At 36.5% G+C, this 24,533-nt stretch overlaps 1 protein-coding gene across 7 annotated transcripts in view; it reads left to right on the plus strand.

The window, feature by feature from the left end:
• Window positions 1-5,022: 5,022 nt before the first annotated feature.
• Window positions 5,023-24,533, plus strand: part of LOC123672302 (protein nervous wreck) — a 37,126-nt gene continuing 17,615 nt past the window's right edge. For 3 of the 7 annotated variants that reach the window (XM_045606363.1, XM_045606365.1, XM_045606369.1), the window contains exons 1-7: window positions 5,023-5,146; window positions 5,619-5,762; window positions 5,819-5,904; window positions 16,290-16,434; window positions 16,607-16,743; window positions 21,458-21,677; window positions 22,860-23,207. In XM_045606363.1, the coding sequence (XP_045462319.1) occupies window positions 5,099-5,146; window positions 5,619-5,762; window positions 5,819-5,904; window positions 16,290-16,434; window positions 16,607-16,743; window positions 21,458-21,677; window positions 22,860-23,207 (1,128 nt within the window). In that variant the 5' untranslated portion in view covers window positions 5,023-5,098. The other 4 variants (XM_045606366.1, XM_045606367.1, XM_045606364.1 and 1 more) reach the window with 3 other exon arrangements.

Below are 24,533 nucleotides of genomic sequence, written 5' to 3' on the forward strand. Positions count from 1 at the left end.
TTGGATCGACATCTGATGACATTATAGCTGTACCATCTGCGAAGGTTGCTATCAAAGTGTTGTTGGTTTGTGGTATATCTGCTGTAAATATTAGGTACAATAGCGCTCAATACACTACCCTGTGGGACTCTGGCTTGAGTATTGAGATAATCACTAAGTAGGAGTAGAAATAAACTGGTCCGTCATATGCTTCTTGATTTTGTATAAAAGATCGACATGCTACACTTTATCGAATGGTTATTCAATATCTAGGCAGATGAACATATTTTCTTGTTTTCTAGGTTTTCGCTTGTTTTGTTCATTAGTTTATGGCATTTCTGGATTGTGGAGTACCTATGTCTAAATCCAAACTGATGATTATCGGGAATCAGGCCATTTAGAATGCTGCTCGCTCTTTCTATTCTATTTAGTAGGAATCTCTCAAATAATTTTGATAGAGTAGGAAAAAGGTTTATTGATCTATATGATGTTATCTCATTAAAGTCCTTTCCTGGTTTTTGAGTCATAATGACGTGAGCGTGTTTCCATTGAATGGGGATGAAGTAACATAATCGTAACATGTGCTCTTATAACGGGTGTTTTTTTTTCGAGGTATATAACTTTAAGTTGGCATTACTGTTCAAGATAGCGACCGATTTAACAGCTGTCAAGTGATTTATTCTCAGTTTGGTTTGGCAATTCATCATGAATAGACTCACGCCTGAACAACGCTTGCAAATAGTGCAATTTTATTCCGAAAATAATGGTTCTGTGCGGAATACGTATCGCGCACTACGTCCATTTTATTTTGTTTAGCGATGAAGCGCACTTCTGGTTGAATGGCTACGTCAACAAACAAAACTGCCGCATTTGGAGTCAAGCTAATCCTCAAGTGTATGTCGAAACGCAGTTACATCCAGAAAAACTGACTGTTTGGTGCGCTTTTTGGGCTGGTAGAATCATTGGTCCGTACTTCTTCAAAAACGATGATAGCCAGAACGTTACAGTCAATGGTGATCGGTACAGAGCCATGATTACTAACTTTTTCATTCCTGAATTGAACAACCATGATGTCTAGGAGCTGTGGTTCCAACAAGACGGCGCAACATGTCACACAGCTCGTGCCACAATCGATTTATTGAAAGACACGTTTGGTGACCGCCTAATTTCACGTTTTGGACCTGTGAATTGGCCTTCAAGATCTTGTGATTTAACACCGCTAGACTACTTTCTGTGGGGCTATATGTAAAGTCGTTGGTCTATGCGGATGAGCCACAAACCCTTGACCATTTGGAAGACAACATTCGCCGTGTTATTGCCGATATACGGCCACAAATGTTGGAAAAAGTCATCGAAAATTGGACGTCCAGATTGGACTACATCCGAGCCAGCCGTGGCGGTCATATGCCAGAAATCATATTTAAAATGTAATGCCACAATAGGATTATCTTGCGAATAAATAAAATTCATGTCAATCGAATAATCCATCGTTGTTTCATTGCAATTTAAAGTTCTATAGCTCTAAAAAAAACACCCTTCATATAGGTAGTGGTTAATAGTACCACAGCTTTTTCGGTAGATGTTTTAATATTTCACGTTATCGAATCATATCATGGTGCCTTATGAGTTTACAGAAGATTTATTTCTTTACAGACTTCAGTAGGAGTGAGAGATTCCAGTGATGGTGAAAGTTGACATGGAGCATTTAGGTAGTCTAGGACTTCTTTATCGTCACTGTTTGTTTGGGTTGCAGTCAAAATATTACCTAGGTGTTCTGCAAATACCTTGGCTTTTTTATATTCGATCTTGCCCAATTTCTATTTACATTTCTTACTGGTGGAATAAAAGTCAATGGTCTCTTAACTTTTTTTGTTGCTTTCCATATTGCATGATCTTCGCGGCTGTAAGGTGGTTAATGTAATAGCTAAATGCGTAATTTTTTGCTTGTCTCAATGCATTGCGCCATTTTCGGCGAGCTTTTCGTTTTTCACTGACTAGTTTTTTTTATGTGCGAAGGAATGATATATCAGTCAGGTGGATACTACTCCACTGACCTCTGTTGCCAATTTTCATGAATCACGATTCACGAAAACTAACAGTCTTAGGAATAAGCTACTTTTCTGAAAGTCCTAGATGACCTATATTCACCATTAGGCACTAAGCTATGGCTAATCACTCAAGTTACACCCTGTATTCCTGTATATTGAATGATAATACAAATATTCCTTAAATCTTCTACATACTATTTTTTCAGTTACACCAAGGAGAGAGTATTATTAAAGAAATTTATATTCAATAAATGAAAAATATTATTGAATATAATGTATTAGTTAACAAAAAAAAGTGAATTATGGATTTTCAATTATTTAATAATGTTATACGATGTATTATTCAGAGTGAATTACAGTTGACTCTGTATCATGCGATTTACTGATTTTAGAGCTTTCCGCGCTCTAACTAAAAAATGGCAGAGCTTATACAAAAAAAGTTTTTGACGACCTTTTTTCAGAATTTTACTGTGTTATCTTTAAAATGAACTCAAAAGGCGTTGAAACCATATATGAAGCGAGATATTTGTGAAAACTGATTTTGTGACCTGCAACCTTAGAAATAGGTACCTATATACAGGGTGTCTCGTAAACCGACGTTAACCCGCTCAACTTACCCAACATGACCAAAGATTTTGTCAATGGCTTCCACTTTTTTTTTCTAAAATTTCGTTATCCAACTTTTTGATCATTTTTCTGCTATGAAAAAACTATACCAGACTAACTTGGCATGATACACCGAAAGTTAGTCTTTTAAGTTATATTTTCGATAAAATATTATTTTCGGCTTGACACAATGAGGAAAAAAGATATCGACATCTTGATGAAAAGGGAACCGATTCTGGGATTTTCATTTCTAGAATTTTATCACAAGAATTCATTATCAATGTGTTGATATTGTTGAATTAAATGTGAAAATTGTTTGTCACTGAATGGAAACACGACATCTTTTCAAAAATGATCGTTTCATTAGTCTTGCGTATCCGGTGGCATTCAGTTCTTCAACTGCAGCATTAATTCTTTCTGTGAGTTCCATTTGAGCATTAATTGGTTTGTTTTCCTTTATGCGAAGAATAAATCTAATGGATTCAAATCTGGCGACCAGGGAGACCACAAAATGGATTAGGTAATGTTCGTCAAAATAACTTCTAACTTTGGCGTACGTAGATTTATTCGGAGAAATACCTTCGGCTACACGTGGATTAATGTGATTGCAAAAATTTGGCTGTCCGTCACACTACGCACACCAAGTTGAAAATGATTTGGACGAACATTATCCACCAAGATGGATTGGACGCCTTGATCCCATTTTCTGGCCTTCTAGGTTGTCAGATTTGTTCTTCTGGGGTTGCATAAAGAAGAATTTGTATTACAAACCGATTAATACACTAGGGGAATAAATTGAAGGAATTTGCTAAATTTGATTTTTTTTTTTGATTTCCTAACATGGTTAGAATGCATCGTCCTTCAATTTTTTGAAAATTCGATCGAATGAAACAGAAAAACCGCTCCATGGATGGAATTGAAATTCTCTGGGATTTTTGTGGTAATATTGAACTGTAAAACGCACACTCAACATTGATGGTTTTTTCGATATTTTCAATTTAGCGCTTGATTATCCAAAAAGCCTCCAAAAGCCTTTTTTTTATCAACTTTTCAAATTAATGTAGAGAACGAAGAAATTTTTTTTCCGAAAATACCATAGCTTCTTCTTGTAGAGAATTCATTCAAGATTTCAAAACATCCCCTAAATTTTCTGTGCAAACATTGATTGGTGAGATATTGATGGTTAAAGACAAAAAGGTCCTTTTCAATTCAAAGTTCGATATTTCAGAGAGAAATGCTCGTATCGAAATTTTGAAAAAAGGATATTGAAGCTGAATGAACAAGTTATCTCATCCATATAGTGTTTAAATTGGAAAAAATTTCCAAGTCTGTAAGCCAAAAATAAAAACTGGAAAAATTTCGCAGAATTTTTAGATACTGTATTCATTGCTTGAATATCATGAGATCTTCAAACTATAAACTTCAATCTTCAATAAGCTTTTTTTCAAATTGAGATACAACCATTTTTATCGAAAATACAGCCATTTGAAAAACCGCTAAAAATTTCGAATTTTATTTTGATCCTTTAATTTATTCCACTAGTATAGATAGTGAAATGGAACTCAGAGAAGGAATTAATGCAGAAATTGAAGAACTGGAAGCCTCAGGATGCGCACGACCATAGACGTATCACACGAGCACGACCATATAGATGTATCACATGCGCACGACTAATAAGTGGATTATTTTTGCAAAGATGTCATGCTTGCCTTCAAATCAATGGCAAGCGGTTTGAACATTTAAGTTAACAATTTTAAAACATTGACAATAAATTGGATATAATAGGAGATAATTAGGAACATAAGTTTAGGAATGAAAATCCCATTAAAATTTAAATATCTTTTTTTTTTCATTATGTCAAGCCGAAAATGATATTTTATCGAAATTTTTATTTAAAAGGCTAACTTTTAGCGTAACATGCTGAGTTAGTCTGGTATAATTTTTAATAGTAAAAACGATCAAAGTTGTATGATGAAATTTCAAAAAAATTAAAATGTGGGAACCATTCTATTTTTTTGAGATTTTTCTGATCTTCTATAGGTACCTTTGGGAAATCTTTGGTCATGTTGGGTAGGCTGATCCGTCTTCAATTTTCGATCGAAAGGAGAATCACAAAACATCCACATTTGTAGCTGTGGCACTCAGAACAATAAGCATGTTTCAACTGTCGATATTTCGAAAATCAATTAAGACACTTTCACTGAAATTTGGATATTCTAGTCGGGCATGACTTAAGCTATTAGCATGCGCCGGGTTGACGTCGGTTTTCGGGACATCCTGTATATTAAGATGCAGACTAAAGGTTTTGTGGGACTTTTGGGATAACTTCAAGAACGCCAAGATATAGATTTATACGACTTATTATTTCTTTCACTATAGTGTCAATCTTGACATTTTGACCGTTTATCCTGTCATTGGAAATTTAAATTTCGAATCTTCAGATAGAAAATAAGTAGTCGATAGGGATGTGCGTGGATGAGTGGACGAACCAGACGAAAAAGGGTACGAAAAATGTAGGTCAGTAAACTGGGTAAGACGCAAAAAAAATAAGCTGAAAAAAAAATTTCAATAAGTTAGGCGAAGTGTTCATAAGTCTCAATCTCATCGGTAAATATCAATAAGTTGGGTACCAGTGAATTGAGTTGATGTTATGATTCTGCGAAGTGCCAAGAGCGCCGCCGCCAAACCTCTATAGCGGTCAGTGGGTGGCAGAACATAATCAATAGACGTGGAGAACGTTAAATGGGGCTGTACGGATAAACGATATTAAATGTGCCGTGTGCTATGTAAAGGACGGAAAAGCGAGTTTTGAAAAACAGCCGAAATGCAGCCCCCTCCGAGAAAGGTTGGAAATTATTTTTAAAAACCCCCAAGAAAAACACACACACATCTCAGATTAAAAACGCAACACAACATAACCCATTTCAACACAAGGAATTCATTCACTATTGTTTTATCATTTATTCATTTGTAAATATTTTGCAGGGTAATTACTCGAAATTCCTCAAAAACCTACACGCTGAGCAGATCAATAAACTACTACTTAAGAACCAGCACGAATGTGATTTATTAGAGGATATAAGAACCTACACAATCAAGAAATGCGCTATCGAAAAATCGTATTCCGATGTGAGTGAATAAGTTTTTCCTTCATAACCGTCATCACAAACTGATTATCTTTGTAGGCTTTGTTGAAAATATCTTCGGCATACCTTAACAAAAAAATTCCTAATATACCCGATATAAAATTAGAAGGAGGGGATGAAAAATGGTGAGTTTTATGTCTAGAGTAGTTGAGCCAATTTCACGTTTTTTTTTCTTATATTTATTGGAAATATGTTTGATTGTTCCGGTCTTTACCTGATCGAACTTCATCTTGAGATTTCCGGAATTGAAAAACAGATAACGTGAAATCATTAAGTTTTGCTGGCTTATTCTTATTCATCATGTACAGGGTGGGCAAATTTCGATGTTTTAGCACTACAACTTTTAAACCAGAAGAGATAGACAAAATCTGATACCCCATTCTAGGTCTCTTTTTCTGAGAAACTAACAAGGGTAATATTCATTTTTGGCCACCTTCTTTTGTTTTCGAGTTATAAGCGAAAATTGGAAAAATGACGATATTGAAAAACATTATTATATCTCCGCTAATACTGATGATAGAGCTCTGAAATTAAAACATTACACATGCACTTTTTTACGTAGAATCCAGTGGCGTGCTCGTATTTTCAAAAGGGTTTTTAAAGCTATGACCCAAAGTTATGTTTTTTCAAATGGGAACACTATATTTCTGTGCCATTTTTTGAAAGCTTAATTTTTCCTGATTTCAAAAATTTATAACATCATATGGTTTGTATTGAAATAAATAACAGAAAATGGTCAAAAACCTTTTTTTACCCATGAGTCTCAATATTTCTATGGTTTCAACTGTTAATGAGCAGAGATAAATTGAGCTTTCTATAACAAGAGCAGTGTCCTTCCGTCAATCTGATTATTTCTATTCTTTTAACTAATTTCTACAAAATTCGAATATTGATTCATTCTGGCGACCTATGTAAATAATCTTCTGATACATCCGTCTCAATACAACTCTTTCGATTGAAACATTCGATCTTGGTGATCTTTTTGTTATTTCCAAATCAATTTTTAGATGAAAAATTTATAAAACATATCGTTATTCGAATTTTGTAGAAATTAGTGAAAAGCATAGAAATAATCAGATTGACGGAAAGACACTGCTCTTGTTATAGAAAGCTCAATTTTTCTGTGCTCATCAACAGTTGAAACCATAGAAATATTGGGACTCTTAGAGAAAAAGAGGCCATTTTCTATTATTTATATTGTTACAAACCCTACGATATTATATATTTTTGAAATCGGGAAAAATTAAGCTTTTAAAAATGACACATAAATCTAGTGTTCCTATTTGAAAAAATATAACTTTGGGTCATAGCTTCGTAATTAAAAAACCTTTTGAGAAGACGTAAAAATATGCATGTGTAATGTTTTAATTTCAGAGCTTTATCATTGGTATTAGCGGAGATATAAATGTTTTTCGATATCGTCATTTTTCCAATTTTCGCTTATAACTCGAAAACAAAAGAAGGTGGCCAAAAATAAATACTACCCTTTTTAGTTTCTCAGAAAAAGAGACCGAGAATGGGGTATCAGATTTTGTCTATCTCCTCTGGTTTAAAAGTTGTAGTGCCCACCTTGTACATTTTTACCAACAATACCAGCCTTCCCAGCACAAATCTGAAGTCAAGACTTCCCAATCTGTGACATGACATGAAATCTTAGAATTACGTGATACTTGCAAGACTGTATTATTTATCACTTTTTCGAAACAATTTTTTTTCAAGAAACGAAATGGCATATAAAATGTTTTGTCAAATTTTGTTAAAGTAAAATTGTTCTTATTAATAATCTGAAAACGTGTAATTTAAATTGTTCATTCAGGTATTACGTAGGCTTTGATTGACTGAAACAATTTTTTTTCAAGAAACGAAATGGCATATAAAATGTTTTGTCAAATTTTGTTAAAGTAAAATTGTTCTTATTAATAATCTGAAAACGTGTAATTTAAATTGTTCATTCAGGTATTACGTAGGCTTTGATTGACTGAAAACGGTAATTTCAGTTTAAATGGATTTTCTACGCATGGATTTCTCTCTTATAGTTGTTTTTTTTTCGATGACATGCTCGAAATAATATCTGAATTAACAGCTACCGCTAAAGATGATGAGTCTTTCAAATTGAGCTCCTACTTTAGAAAATTGCCCATAATGAAATATACCTAAGCTTTGAATAAACAGGGTGTTTTCAACGGTGAGTCTTTTTTTAAACAGGTGGTAGGTAGATCTCATGGAATTGAAATATTTTACCAAAACCCACCAATATAAAATATGCAAAATTACAAATATGAGAAAATCATCTATAAAAAAGACTCTAATACAACCCTAGATCATAAAAATAAATATCTAATACAACCCTAGAAAATAAAAATTCGATTTTTTTCGTCAGCATAGCCACTTTCAAGAGTGATAAATGTCCTCTAACGCTCCTCTAGCTTTTCAATACCTTTTCTGTAGAAAAATTCGTCTTTGTTTTCGAAGTAGACTTCAACCTATGAAATCACTTCTTTATTAGATTCAAATTTTTTCCCTGGAGCATACGTTTGAGGTGTGCAAAAAGCCAGTAAACACTGGAGAACTGATCTGGAGAAAAAGCTAGGACGTCAAACAGTTGGAAGTGCAATTCATTTAATTTGATCATGGTATTCATTGATTGACAAAGAGCATTGCCTTGATGAAAGAGACTTTTTTCTTTTGCGTTTGAGTACTTTTTCCTTAATTTATACATCCAATAACGTTTAGTCATATTTTCTGTTAATGGTTTTATATTTGTCAAGATAGTCAATGAAAAATATAATGCACATCTCAAAATACGGATGCCATAACCTTGCCAGCTGATGTTTGATATTTTAGTCGCTTTGGACGGTTTTCACCGACTCCTTTCCACTCAACTGACACTCTCTTTGACTGGGAGTGTAGTAATGAATTCATGTTTTATCCACTGTCATATATCGAAGAAAAATATCTTGTTTATCCCGTTAAATAGCCTTCAGAATAGACGATGAGTTGTTGCTTTTTATCAGCGGTGAGTAAGCGCGGCATCCTTTTCTAGCAATGTTTTCAAATGGACAAATGTTCACGTAAAATAGTGAATACAGCCTTCGGATATATAAGATATAGTCAAAGAAATGCATTATTTTTGCATAAAAAACAAGGTTTCAATTACCATAGTTAGAACGATCCGATTTAGGTCAAATATGCGTCGTTTTGTTCGATAACCGGTAGCCATTTTGGAGGTAATATCATTATGACTCTCTCACAGAAGCCCTCGTATCTTGGCAAAAAATTGAGATAATCAATCTTCATTGAAACGAATGGGCAAATTGGAAGCAAAATTGTTCTCCATGGACAATAACAGATGGTAATTGCTTGGAGCCAGGTTTGGAATATAATATAGATGTATATTATTATTATTATTATTTGAACTGGGGTCGTTTTGCTTCGGTAAGTCTTCCGGGAACTGCGACCATGCAGATCTTTTGTTCACTACCCTACTCATTCATAGAAACCCAGGGAGGTCGTCAACGACGTTAATGAAATTGACAACCTCCTTAGGGGCCTTGGTCGTTACCTCTCTGGTATCCAGGACCGGCTTACCCATGTGAATGGTTCTTCTTGATGCACTTTTTGCAAGTTCATCCGCTCTTTCATTTCCTTCAACCCCACAGTGCCCTGGTACCCATAGTAGAGTCACCTTATTTCCTCTGGCCAGTTGCTTTATGGTGTTACGGCACTCCCAAGTCAGCAAAGACCCCTGACAACACGATTCCAGGGATCTCAGCGTGGTTTGGCTGTCCGTGGTGATGTAGATATGCGCCCCCTTGAGGTTCATTTTGAGACACTCTTGGGCGCATACATAAACAGCCATTATTTCGGTCTTTAGAATCGAGGGCTCACTTCCCAGGGCTTTAGAGATCCTCAGTCTAGGTCCATATATCCCAATGCCGGTGCCTTTCTCTGTTTTTGATCCATCTGTGAACCATATGGCTGACTTTTTGTCCAGACGATTTACGAGACTTATTGCACTAGGGCGGTCATTCATAACCGTTTTCAAAATCGTAGGTGGTTGGCATAATATATGATGGTTTTGCGAGGAGGTTTGAATCTAGTTGATTCAGTATCCTAATATGTCCAACCCAGTTTCCGGGAAGGAGCTTTCCATTAAGGGAAATTCTTATTGCTTCGAGCAGGCTACATTTCCTCACATGTAGGTGTAAGGGAGACAAGTCTAGTATGACCTCCAGCGCTGCCGTGGGAGCTGTGCGCATAGCTCCTGTGACACCAATACACGCCAGCCTTTGCAGTTTCTGCAACCTGATGCGTGTGGTGACCTCCTCGGTTTTTGTCAACCATGCTAGAGGTGCATAGGTGACAATAGGGCGTACCAACGCTGTGTATAACCACAGTACCATTTTCGGTTTCACTCCCCATGTCTTTCCAAAGAGTCTTTTGCATGCCCACATAGCCGCCGTGGCTCTGGAAAGAGTCTTATCTATATGTTTCCCCCAGTTCAGTATAACACCTAGATATTTACACTCAACTCACTAGAGAAGTGCAAAGTCTGACCATTCAAGACCAGAGCTCTGAGGTCGAGATTCCTTCTTCTAGTGAACGGAATTATTGATGTTTTCGAGGGGTTGAAAGTAAGCCCCTCTTCCCCGCACCAATTTTCAATAATTCTGAGAGCAAGTTGCATTCGGCTACTTATTGGGCCCCCATGCTTGCCTCTAACAGTCACCACTATGTCGTCGGCATAAGCCTGGACGTTAAAGCCGCCTGTTGTAAGCCTCTCCAAGAGGTCATATATATAGATGTATAACCTCCCAACCAAGCTTCCGGAGTTTTGTCGAGTCTCTATCGATGTGTGTGGCCTGACGTTGTCCTGATGGAACACAATTCCTCTCCTATCGGACAAAGTTGACGCTTCTGGGCGATTGCTTCCTTCAGAAGGTACAATCGTTAACAGTACAGCTCCGAGTTAACAGTTGTTCCGTAGAGGAGTAGCTCATAGTAGATAATTCCCTGCTAATCCCACCAAACACACAGCAAAACATTCCTGGCCGTCAATCCTAGCTTGGCCACTGTTTTTGCCGGCTCACCGCGTTTCGACCACTACCGTTTTTACTTGACGTTGTCGTAAGTGATTCACTTTTCATCGCCAGTCACCAACGCTTCAAAAATGAGTCGATCTTATTGTGATTTAGCAGCGATTCGCCGATGAAAATTCGGTCCATGAGGTTTTTTGCGTTAACTCGTGTGATACCCATACATCGAGCTTCTTCTTGAGGCCAAATTCATACATATGTTTCTAAACTGTTTTTTGTGCAATATTTGGATCTTGAGCAATCGAAACAGTGCTTACATGACGGTCGGACTCGACAGTGTCCATGCTTTTATCGATATTTTAGGCGCTCAAACTAAACTGTGTTAACTTATAACAAAACTGGCAGAAGAAAGGGAAATATCATCAAATAAAAAAGCGATGAATGGCAATTGGATCATGGTAGTGTTTTAGAAAAATTGGTGATTCCAGGATAATGGAAAAAATTTTGAAATTCATCATTGAAATAATAGAGATACGATATTTCTGCCATCTCGTTATTTCAATTTTCATTAACATTATGCAATATTAGTCTGGCTTCATACATCATTGTGGGGTTGAGTTGAATAGCTTGCTAGACTTCGCCCTTGATGTAATGATTGCCAGGCATATTATAATCCTGCTTCTCTGAATAAAGACGTTATTTATTTATTTATTTTTATAGGAAAACTTTTGAAAATCTAAATAAATCAAAAACTATATTTTTTTTGGGAAAAAATCCGTTAGTTAAGATTGTAGAATCGATTTTCAAATGGAAATGATGTATTGAAAGATTTTAAGAACCTCTTGTATTTTTTATTATTTCCTGAAATCTTTTGTTTAGGGGAGTTCTATCTCCGGACAGAATAAGACTAATCTTTGAGAATAATCGTATAAAAAAGCTGAAAATTACGAAGTTCAAAAACTGATAAAAAAAAATCATCCAGGCGTTATAATGTGTGTTTACAACAAGGGCGTAGATCTTTTTTTCTTGGGGGGTTGTAATTGGAAAAAAAGATTTTTGACGACAGCGTTTCCACATATCTGTAATATGAGAAAAAGTGGTTTGATGACGAAGTTTGAACCAAATTAGTCGAAGTGATAGTATATTTTGATTATCGATTCGATTGGAGGTACGCAGGAAATTAGGAGATTCCTTGGATAATTTTAAGAATAAGAAGTCCTAAAAACATGTGTCCGCAAACGCTTTGTTTTCGAGATGCAGGGTGTTTTTTGTAGTCCTATTTTTTGTGATGATTATATCAGTTTATCGAATCTTCATTAATCTTCGCTACAGATTCAGTGAATAAGTACCAGAACTTATAATTAATTTATCCAGCTTACTGCCTGGATCTTTATGATAATTTGGATTATCATGAGGATTACTAGAGAGCTGTTTGGACATTTTTTATTGAAATCGGTAGCAGATGAAACTACAAGAAATCAAAAAGTGTAGTACTGGACCAGAGTTTATTTTAACATTTTTCACAAAAAAAAAAGTTCTGGAGGAAAGAAGCGGGCACCATTCCAGACAAATATCACCCTGAAGATTTGCATTCAAAATTAGCATATCACATGATGAAATCTTGAAATTGGAATATCTATGCCAAATTCAAGTTGAATATCTTGTGAAGGAAGGTGCCATGAGAAAAAAAATTTGAACTTCAACACCTGTATCTTAAAACAAAGCGTTTGCGGGCACATGTTATAGGACGTTTTTTCTTAAAACGATCCGAGGAATCTGTTATTTTCGTTTGTACCTCCAAGAACATCCTGTATTACAATATCAGTATAGTCAATTCTAAACCGATATATTCACAAATAAATTGCAATTTGAATGAAACACAGTACAGACATTTTGTTTGGTAACAGTGAACTTTGAAAACAACGGGTGAGTCTACACCGATGACGAATGCAAAAATCATAGGTGGCAAAACAAGGGGCGATGCCAACAAAGCGGATAGATGAAGAAAAATAATAAACATCGGACATAGACATTGCGAGAATACTGAACAAATCTGCCGCATTTGTAATAAAACAAAATCATTATCTCTCTCTCTCTCTCTCTCTCTCTCTCTCTTGATATCACGTTTTATCAGCTGAGAATTTGATGAAACTCAAATTTTGAATATATCAAAATCATAAATTCGAAAATTATTCAACTACCCTGTTGTGAAGTTTTCACTAAGTGCTTCACGATGATTGCTCATTATCAACACCAAACCGTTAATTCGACTCTCAACCATCCAATTCCTTAGCTAAGTCTTAATCCTTCGCAGGGTGCTGAAGGATCGCTCCACAGTGAAAGTAAAGCGATCAAAATTTCCGAAGCCTTTACCATCTCAGGAAAAAGGTCCCGTGTTTCTTTCATTGTATAAATTACGGCCAGATCCTTGAAATTGAGTGCAGGTTTGTCCTGTCATATCCTTTGCCACAATTCGAGTTCATTTCTTATGTGTAAATTATAAAACTTGTAAAAAGTGTCACAAGCATTGGTGAAACTTTGGAATGAATTGTCTTGCATTTGAGCAGGGTGTAGTCTGCTTAATGTATACGCTGGCGTGTTTGCTCCAGGAAATCTTCTGATGATGGAATCCAAATTGTAGATTATTATTTCCTCAGCTACTTTTTCTGCATCATCACGGTGACTTTTGATCATTTGAAAAATGTTGATAGAGCATTGATATCGTTAATCACCAGATTCAGTTTATGTGACGCATAATGGAAAAACAAAGCTTTGGTGTATTTTTGACGGAGTATTGCTTGTACTCCACCTTCTTTCCCAAATATGGACGAACAGCCGTCGAATCCAAGGCAAACGCACTTTTCTGGATTGAGTTCTTTGGACACAAACTCATAAATTGCCTTTGCGATATACTTCACGTCCAGACCTTCTGATTCGGCAAAATCAACAAAATCTTTCTGTACCTACTCTGTAACATTTTGCATCAAAATATAATTGGAATATAATTCCAATAGATAATTGTTCTTTTCCTGAAATGTCTGCCGTTTCATCTGCTAATTTGCTATATGCTCTTCCTATTTATCCATAATATCTCCTTTCAGCACTTCACCACACTAATGATACTACTATTTTACTAATATTAATGATTTTATTTTGAATATCAGCTGATCGGTAGCTCGAACTTTATTACCACCACCAATTAGGTACCTAGTAGTATATAGAAAAAGTTCCGAAGCAATAGAAACATCTGGCTTCAAAATTTCCGAATGAGTAGAATATTTCTCAAACATCAATCTGTGTTATCATAAATCCCGATTCAAAACTTAGTGCAATATCGGTACTCTCTAAATATGAGGAGCAGTTATTTCCTATTCAATTTTTATAACGTTTTGAAAAAAGAATCGAGTTTCTTGGCTCTAGTAATTCTTGGGTTCTTAAGCAACATCTTAGCTCAGGAAATCAAAACTATGAAATATGCTCGATGAATACGAAACATTTTGATTAAGTTATACGATAAATTTTTATATCTTCACTCTTCATTAACTTGAGGATCCCTGAATTTGAGTTTGGTACAATAAAACTAACTTTCTCTTTGATAAAGGAAGTGAAATTTATTAGATAGCTTATTTGATGACAATTTCTACAATATGCCATAACTTGGGTCCATGAGTTAATGGGTTTCTTATGAAAAAAATTGTGGCGACGAGAACTCACATTTTTTTGAATATTTCTGCAGAAAAAGTTTTTTTTCGAAAAAACCTTTTTAATATTCTCTTCTGCCAATACGTAGTATTATAAGACTGTCGGTTTGAAGCAAAGATGTACAGGTTGTTTATGAGAAGATCATGAACTTGGACAACTTAAATTCAAGATTTTCAAATTACAACCTTTATTATTCATTTTTTTAGTCAATTCTACGTATAAAACTATCTACCTAAAACGAAAACTTTAAGAGTTATTGATCAACTCAAGAACTCTTGAGTTTTTACCCTATTTATGGCATATTGCTGAACTTGTTATCAAATGAGTTATCTTATGATGCAATAATATACTGGGTGTGCCATTTGGAATAATACAGCAGTAGTGTGTTTCCTGTAGGTATAACCGGAAGTTGTTGAGATCTAAAATTTTTTTAGGAAAAAAGATCATTGTCTCGAACCCCAACATGCAAATTATCAGCTCAAAATTATGATTAGTTTTCCATAAACGTCTAATAGACCATCAGGTGAATGGTGAATCACTCTGTATAATGGCATATATGAAATGCGAAAAAATCGAACCTTTCAAGTATCCCAAGTAACTTTATCTGGCATTATCGTCCATAAAAATGAAATTTTCACCAATGTATGGGGCAAATGGCACTACATGCTCTTCAAGAATGTTCCTTATATACCTATCAGCATTCATAGCTCCATTATCAACGACCACTGGGTCTGTGCGAGCAGTCAAAGATATTCCACCCCATACCATAATCGATCCTCCCCCGAAACCAGTAGTATTCAGGAAATTGCTTTGAGCATATCTTTTATGTGGACGTCTGTATACAAGGGAACGTCGATCACAATGGTAGAGGCAGAATCTAGACTCATCTGTGAAGAGAACTCTTTCCCAATCAGCCTCTTCCCAATGGATATGCTCTCTCGCAAAATCAAAACGCGCCCTTGGATGGGCTGGGGTAAGAGCTGGGCCTCTTGCCGCGACACGAGGCCTTAAATCATATTCTCTGAGGCGATTTCTTATTGCCTGAGTGCTAATTTGCACCCCATGAGTTTGCTCGAGCTGATTTTGAAAGAGGCGAGCGGTTGCAAACCGTTGTCTCAACGAAGAAACTCTCAAGTAACGTTCTTGAATGGCAGTTGTTACCCGTGGTCTACCCTGTTCTGGTCTTCGGACATTCATACCTGTCTCCCTGAATCGCTACAACATTCTGGACACACTTGTATGGGAAACTCCAAACCGTTCTGCAATTCTTGTGTATGTCCACCCTTCTTCTCGCAAAACTACCGCTTGGGCACATTCCTCTTGGGTCAAATTGCGTGTTTCGCGTTGCATAGTGATCGAGTGTAGAAAATCAAACGAAAGAAAAACCATTGATCACTAGAATTGATCGAGAACAACTGATTTCAGAATGGAGCCAATACATTCAAAATCTGATAATCTCATTTTTTTTTATTTCTGCTGGGAAATAACATCTGTATTGAAGAAAAACGTTGAAAGTGGATAACATATGCATGCATAATTCTGATAAAAATAATTATCATTGAGAACACCTTCAGTTGTAGAATAAATTTGAGATTTCCATAATGTGCGTTAATTTTTTTGCGCAGTGTACTTAACTCTACATCGGTGAATTGGATGTACTTAGATTTTTTAGAAAATAAATAACCGCTAGTTGTCTTTGTAGCGAAATGTAAAAAACAAAAGTGTCGATGCTTTATAACCGAATATAACTTTATTCAATTATTTACCCATAGGAATATGTGGAATGTATGGAGGACTGTTCTGGAAGAGAACGAAAAGTTATCGAGGGCTCGATTAGCAGCCGTAGAAGTTTTCCAATCACAAATAGTAGAAGAATCCAAATTACTTAAGGCTCATAAAGTGCAAACAGCTAAAAAAGTGAGTAATATATCATTAATCAACCTGTTTATTAATTTAGTGATTGATAATTTTAATTGACATTTTATTTCTGTTCCTTGCATTAGATATCAACTCTGTTGAGACGTATTTTCGCTTCTACTGTATATTGTTTTATGAAACAATAATTAACTATATAAAATTTATGTTTCAGTATGTAGATCACCTAGCCAATGTTCAAAAAGAGTTACAAATTTGCGTACAGGATATTGATAAGACGAAAAAATTATATTTCGATGAAGAACACAGTGCTCATGATGTGAGGGATAAAGCAAGGGATATCGAAGAAAAGTAAGTCACTAATTTTTGATGATATATATGTAGGATCCAGTTATTGTTCCCTGTAAATAATTGCGATGGTCAACCGGATGCTTAGAGACCTATAAGTTTCTCCTTAGTGTCGAGGGCATGACAGTTTCAATGAATTTACAGGGAACGAATTGTTATTGTACATATAATGTAAAAAGGATGTGTAATTCTTCGGGGTGTCGAAGATGTGTCATGTCGGTTGTAAAACTTGAGAGATTTACTGGGGTTGGGAAACTTCGAGAACAAGACGGTTGTACCAGATGTGTTACATCTGTGTATCAGGTACTAGTCCTTCGAGAATATTCGATTAACAGGAATCCGCGAAGATCTTTGTGGGCGGTACGCCAAAGCTCTTATTGGACTAGGGGATGGTACTTTCCCCTAAGGGTATGGTCAAGCCGAAAGAAGGGAGGTCGATATTCGAGATAGGGTAGTTCCAATCGGCGGAGAGCCAGTTCAAATTAAGCCGAAGACGGGTACAGTTCAACTTAAGCCGAAGACGAGTCAAGTTCGGTCGATCAACTTAAGACGTAAGACGAAAAGACGGTTCGCGGACTAAATTAAGACGAGTTAGAGACGAGACGACCGAAAACTTGAAGTACGACGAAGACGTGATAAACGAAGACGTTTCGAGTAATCAACAAACGAGTTTAAGACGAAATTCAGTACCGTAGTGAGAAACTTGTAATTTAGACGTAATTAGGATCTTCTCAATACTGAGTGTGTACTGTGTGGCTTTGTAAATAGATGTAAATAATTGAAAAGAGTTTAATCATTACAAATCCGACAAAGTAACGAAGAAGAAGACGAAAGGCCAGGTAATCGAATCATGCCTCTAGACGATCGATTAACCAAGCCTACATATATACACATCGGTTTGAAACGTGCGACGACGTTGTCCGATGCCTAGAATCCATTGCTTGCGATCTTATCATTGCCCTGCTTGCAAGTTTCGATCTCTCATTGCATTTCGTATTTCCTCCATCCAGTTCTTTCTTGGTCTCCCTCTTCGTCTGTTTGGTATCCATTCCATTGTTATTTTCGGCAGTCGTGATTGTCCCATTCGTTGAACATGTCCATACCAGATCAGCTGTTTTCTCTCTATATCATCCATGATTGTGCCTTCTACTCCCATTTGATTTCGTACTTCCTGGTTTCTTATTCTTTGCATTCTAGATATTTGATGATACATTTCATATATCATTCTATTCATACACATTTTGAAAAAAGTTGGGTGGTTGTTGTTGTGGAATTCAGTTAAACTTTCATTTTCTGAGACGAAGGGAGAAAACGCAGAATCATTATAACTCACATTTGAACAGAGTGATCTGAAGAGAGTCTAGGCTATCATCTTGTTATTTTGATTGTTTTCTCAAGTCTTTTATGCTTGTATATTTAAGAGAGGTTTCTTTTAACATCGATATTATAGTCTATTGTGACCCAATCAGAGCTTTCTCGCCATTAGTCGCCATAGTCTAAAGCCCCCTAGCTCCAAATTCCTAATTAACTCCAGTATCTGGGATGGTTTAAAGAAGGTTGCTTCCTCACTTTTGCAAGTCTCTTGTCCGATTTTTTTGCGTAAGCTAGCAAATGCGAGACATTTCAAGGGATCCGGAGTTCTTTATTCTCCCCACAGAATCTGCACTCGTCTTTTTCTGCTTCCTCAGGGAGAAATGCATTGTAGGGAATCCAGTCAGGAGGTGTAGCATATTCTTGCTAAGCTCTAGATACTTCTTAGATCTCACAGTATCAAAGTTTTGAACGAATCTTTTGGAAATATTGAACCCAGTGCTTCTCTTTTGATTTTTTCCTTTTTCTGAAACTCTTTCTTGATGGAGCATTTACCTATACCACAGAAAGGTTCTGGGTCAGTGGAAGGAGTTTGTATTTCTTTTCTGGGAAGTGTGTTGGCCTCTTCATTTCCTTTAATTCCCGAGTGACCAGGAAACCAGACTAAAAAACCCTTGTTATTCTTGCCTATTTTATTGAGTTTTCTTCGGCACGCCAATACCATCTTGGTATCGACGATATGTGAGCTCAATGCTTCGATTGCAGCCTGATTGTCAGAATGTATTGCTATTTCACATTTCTTATAGTTCCTACCTAGGTTCACTTCCAAACATCTTTCTGTTGCAAGTATATCTGCCTGAAAGACACTTGGAGAGCGACCTAACGATAGTGAACAATCCTGAATACTTCAGCACCAGTTTTCGATATCGTTTCACAACCATCTGCGTACCATTTTATGGTATTCTCTTTGAGAGCTGGGATTGTATATTCCCTTTCCCAATCAACTTTTCTATTCAGCATCGTCGTGAACATTTTCTGAATGCTATTTTTCTTTATCATCTCGTTACTGGGAAGCCCCGCTGATGTTTTGTATTGGCCAGGGAGGACCAGGCTCTCTGATCTCTAATTACCTCATTGCGGGCACTCAGGGCCCCCGCAACCGCGCGTTCAACGCGTGCACCGCACGCGGGCGCCACTCTTAAGGGGCGCCAAAATCTCTTATAGACCGCATGAAAATCCGAAAGACCAAAGGTTTTTGAAAAATTTTTTTTTTATTTTTTCAACAATTTTAAACGTTCAAAGACATCTTTTACACATCCAAACAAGTTCCCGAACGTCACAATCCCTATAAAATAACCTCGGCCACAGATTGCAATTATACGATTCTTTTCGAGTAAACAAATCATAAATAATCATCCCTTTGTCGGTACGGGATTTCTTTATGGACCACCTTGCACTGGACGGCGGGCACCATTTCTTCGATCATCACTAAAACGCATATGGTACACATAAACAATCATAAATACCGAAGCGATAGCTTTTAGCTAGGGGAATTAGTGAAACTTTCGCCACCATCTGTAGGAAAAATACTACATGTTACAGAGAATTTCTGAAACTACCAAAATCTGCTTGCTATGCTATAACAGCAGAAACCTATCCAAAGAATCAAAGAATAGTTATTTTGTTTCGAAACGTTTAGGGGTTGAGGACGTTGAGGTCAAGACGCAAAAAATTAAAATACTCAGATAATTGGAAAGATTTGTATTTTGTGTAATTGTGGTTTGTTTTACTGTTTCTTGTTGTGATTAAATAAAATTTTATGAAATGGTAAGTACCTATCCACATACAGTATTAGCATTTCTATTAGTCTATAAAATTCGATATTTTTTTTTCTGTTTAAAATGGTGCACATCCTAACTTAGCCCATACCTATATACTATAATATTATTTTTATTTGCTTCAAATAGGGAAGTATTGTTTGTAATCGTGAAAAAATTGAATCGACTTTGATATTTTGAATTTGTTACCTGGGGCCACCATCATATTATACTTAATTTTTTTTTAATATGCACCCTGGATCTGTATTATTTATTTGATGTTCTTAGCCGTTTGACATTCTAAAAAAAATATATTTCACCTTTGCCAAAAATTAATTATTATAACAGGAACAGGGTATGTGCTTCAGATCGGTCTTAACTTATTATTATTATTAATATTAACTCCGTTTAGGTTTAAAGGCTCGGATTTAAGGTTTAAATTCATAAAAATGAAAACATACGGGTTATTCTCAAAGGGATGGCGCAAAGTAAATCATGGGTGAATGTCCTTACCAATTCTGGATCAAGTTTTTCTTAAATTCTAGGAGCCATACAAGAGAAAACGACCTTCTGGTGCAAAATTTCGAGAGCAAAAAAAAGCTAGACGTCAACAAAGGGAGAAGATGGCGGGGAGTATGGAATAATATTTAATAATTATTAATAATAATATTAATATTTTAATATAATATTATGAATAATTTAAAGGAGAATAAAGCTCAGGTTTTGAAAACTCTGCAGTTTCATTACAAAATTAAAATAAAATGCGGTTTTGATCGAATGCTTGAATAAAATAATGAAACATTTAAAAAATGTATTATGCAACAACTGACAGCATAAAGTTCTTAAGGCATTCAATAAAGGTTGCTGATAGTTTTTTTAACCCTTCTACAAATAAATTCCTAACAAAAACTGAAACATTTTTTGCCGATTATCCTGCGACGTTTTTCTCCACTTCCCCCCTTTTTGGAGCGCCAAAATATTTTCGGCACGCGGGCGTTTATGACCCTTGCGGGGGCCCTGCGGGCACTTTCACTGGATAGTCTCAGAATGGCTTCATGGGCTAATCTATCAATCACAAGATGAAGAGGTGTCAGATGTGTTATGATTTCCAATGACCTAGTTGAGCATGTCCTCATGGCTGCAGCGATACAAATACAGGCTTATCTTTATATCGAGGACTCTCCTCGTGCAGTTCTGACTTTGGCATGCCAGATTATTGCCCCATAAGTCATTATTGGACTCTCTATCATAGCGTACAATTATTGCAGTATTTTTGGGTTACATTTCCAAGTTGGGTTACATCTCCATCTATCAAAATTGATAGATTTTAGGGGTGAGAACTTCTCAATCAAAATGGCAAAGCTAAAGAATATGTTGCGATGTATACGATATATCTCAATTCGTTTGGCAGAAGGGACCACTATATTATTCCATAATTATTTATTTATTTATTTAATCAAACGTAACAAGCCATTTTACAGATGTACCAGAAAATAACTAAACCTAGACATAAACAATATCGAAAAATATAACATAATAGTAATTATATACAGACAATACAGAGGATATAGTGTTTCTTCAATTTTCAGGTTGAAAAAAAAGAAAGGTTCTTTCTTCCAGTCCATCACATCTCTACAGAAGAACAGTGCCAAATTCTCTTCAAAGCGGGAACAGTTGGAAGAGAAGTCGGCGGGCGCTAGGAACGACTACTTACTTTGTCTTGCGGCTGCTAATGCTCATCAAACTAGGTATTTCGTCGTCGATCTTCAACAGTGCATGGCTGCGTTGGAAAGTGGTGTTTATGAAAAGGTAAATTTTGATTTGATAACGGAGAGTAGTATTAGAATTGTTATATCTATATTTTCATCTTTTTTTTTGACATTGTGGTGGTTTCAAATCGAAAATTAAATAATAATACAGAGTGTGCCATGACTAACTCTCAGAGTACCAGAGTAGCGGGAAGTTTTTCAGTTGTCATTATGCCTTGGTCGTCCTAACTCTTATTGAAAAGAACCTGTAAGAGTTTTGTAACTCCTACACAGAGGTCTTCGCATCTACAACTGTGGTAGGCATCTACATTGAAAATGCAACCTAGCTTATTGGAAAACCCTTTATTCATTCCGAATACTGATTTACACTTGTGATAACGATCGCCTGTGATTGTTTCAGTCGGTTTTAACAACGCATAATGCACTAGGTTAAGCTAGTCCGATCAAATACTGAGCATGACTTCGAAAACGTGAATATTCGGTTTGGCCGTCGACGTGGAAGCATGGCCGGGATATCTCCATGATTTTCTGCGATTGGGATCATTGTTATGAACCCATTTTTCATCTCCAGTCACAATGCGATGCAGAAATTCCTTCCGTTTTTGCCTTGCAAGCATCGGTTCACAATAAAACAAACGCCGTTCAACATCTATCGGCTTCAACTCCTACGGCATCCACTTCCTTGATTCTGAATCATTTCCATTACTTTCAGGTGTTTTGAAATGACTGCGTCATTCCCAATTATCCTGCCAATTCTTATTGCGTTTGACACGAATCTTGATCAAATAATGCCTCCAATTCTGCATCATTGATAACCTTCTCTTTTCCACCGCCATGCTGGTCTTCGATGTCGATGTCTTGGAGCGTTGAAACCACTCTCAGTACGTTCTTTCTGTAATAGCGGCCTCACCTACCTAATAAGTTTTTAAGAGCATTCTATGAGCCTCAGCCGCAGATTTCTTCATATTGAAGCAGAAAATTAAACCTCCCACAAATGACGAGAATTTGGCTCGTAAGCTGACATGTTTGATCGAGAATAACTTCATGTTGCAGATTCAAATCGACTAATATATCGATGGCGTTATGTTTCAAATACCTAAGCTTACCGTATGACATATACGATCTATTTATTACCCCTACAGACATTTATTGCAAAACGGTCCAAGCAAAGTTGTACATCTAATAGTAATAGCGCTGAATCGCTGAATGTATCGTCTTCCAGGTTGCTGAATATTTAACTCTTATGGGTCGTACCGAACTATTGACATGTTCTGCCATGCAGAACTCCTATTCTACAATCAGGGACCAAGCGAAACAGCTCACCAGAGAGTACAATCTACAGTGCTGCTATTTGTACTATCCAGTATTGAAACAGCACATCCAATACGACTTCGAACCATGCGACAACGATCCTGTTACAACAATCTTGGCCGAACACGACAACGCCGCTTCCACCCTAAGCAAAGAGGCACGAAGGTGGGCTACAAAAATAGCTCGGGAGAATAATAACATCAAGGAGTATGTGAAGAAATTGCAGATTTATCAGGCTCTTAGGGATTCTGGTCAGAGGGTAAGTGATTCATGTTTACTTTGTTGTTTGTTCGACTGTGGTCGTGCACAATCCAATGTTAGGCCAATTGAAAAGTCCCCGGTCTGATGCACAGAGGGCTATGCTGGTATTGAATCCATATGATTTTTAGTTAGTATCAACCTTCAAAAGATAAGTGTCAAAATTTGACAGCAGTCCGACCATTAGTTTCTGAGATATTGCGTTGTGAGTGTAGCTACTTTTGTTATTTTAAAAAGGATGGAAAAAAAATAATTTCGTGTCCTCATAAAATATTGCTTTTTGAAGGGAAAAATTACAGTTGAAGAAAAATCTTGGCTTAATGAAGAGTTGCCAGGGTTTGCACCAGGAAAATCAACCATCATTGATTGGTATGCTGAGTTCAAACGTGGTGAAATGAGCACCGAAGACGGCGAACGCAGTGGACGCCCAAAAGAGGCTGTCACCGACTAAAAAATCAAAAAAGTTCACCAAATAATTTTGAATGACCGCAAAGTGAAGTTGATCGAGATAGCAGCAGACATTGTGAAGTTCATCTGAACGTGTGCATCATATCATTCACGAATATTTGTACATGAGAAAACTGTGTGCAAAATGGGTGCCGCGCGAGCTCACAATCGATCAGAAGCAACAACGTGTTAATGATTCTGAGCAGTGTTTGAAGCTGTTTAAGGGCAATAAACCTGAATTTTTGCGTCGATATGTGACAATGGATGAAACATGGCTCCATCATTTCACTCCGGAGACTAATCGACAGTCAGCTGAGTGGACTGTAGACGATGAACCGAATCCAAAGCGAAGAGAAACGCAACAGTCAGCTGGCAATGTTATCAGTATTCTAGGATGCGCAAAGTATAACATTCATTAATTACCTCCAAAAGGCCAGACCATTAACAGCGATTATTATATAGCGTTATTGGATCATTTGAAGGATGAAATCGTTAAAAAACGGCGGCATTTGAAGAAAAAAAGGTGCTGTGTCATCAAGACAATGCACCGTGTCACAAATCAATAAAAACAATGGCAAAATTGCATGAATTGAGCTTCAAATTGCTTATGCATCCACCGTATTCGCCAGATCTGGCCCTCAGCGACTTTTTCCTGTTCTCAGACCTCAAAAGAATGGTCGCTGGAATGAAATTTAGCGCCAATGAAGAAGTAATCGCCGAAACTGAGGTCTATTTTGAAGCGAAAGACACTACTACAAAAATGGTATCGAAAGGCAACTATGTTGAATAATAAAATCGAATTTAGCCAAAAAAAAAGTTTAACTATGGTAGACCGGAGACTTTTCAATTGGCCTGTTTCTTTTGTTAGTAGAGATGATCA

The sequence above is a fragment of the Harmonia axyridis genome, chromosome 2 (assembly GCF_914767665.1).
Source record: "Harmonia axyridis chromosome 2, icHarAxyr1.1, whole genome shotgun sequence".
Classification (NCBI taxonomy): Eukaryota; Metazoa; Arthropoda; class Insecta; order Coleoptera; family Coccinellidae; genus Harmonia; species Harmonia axyridis.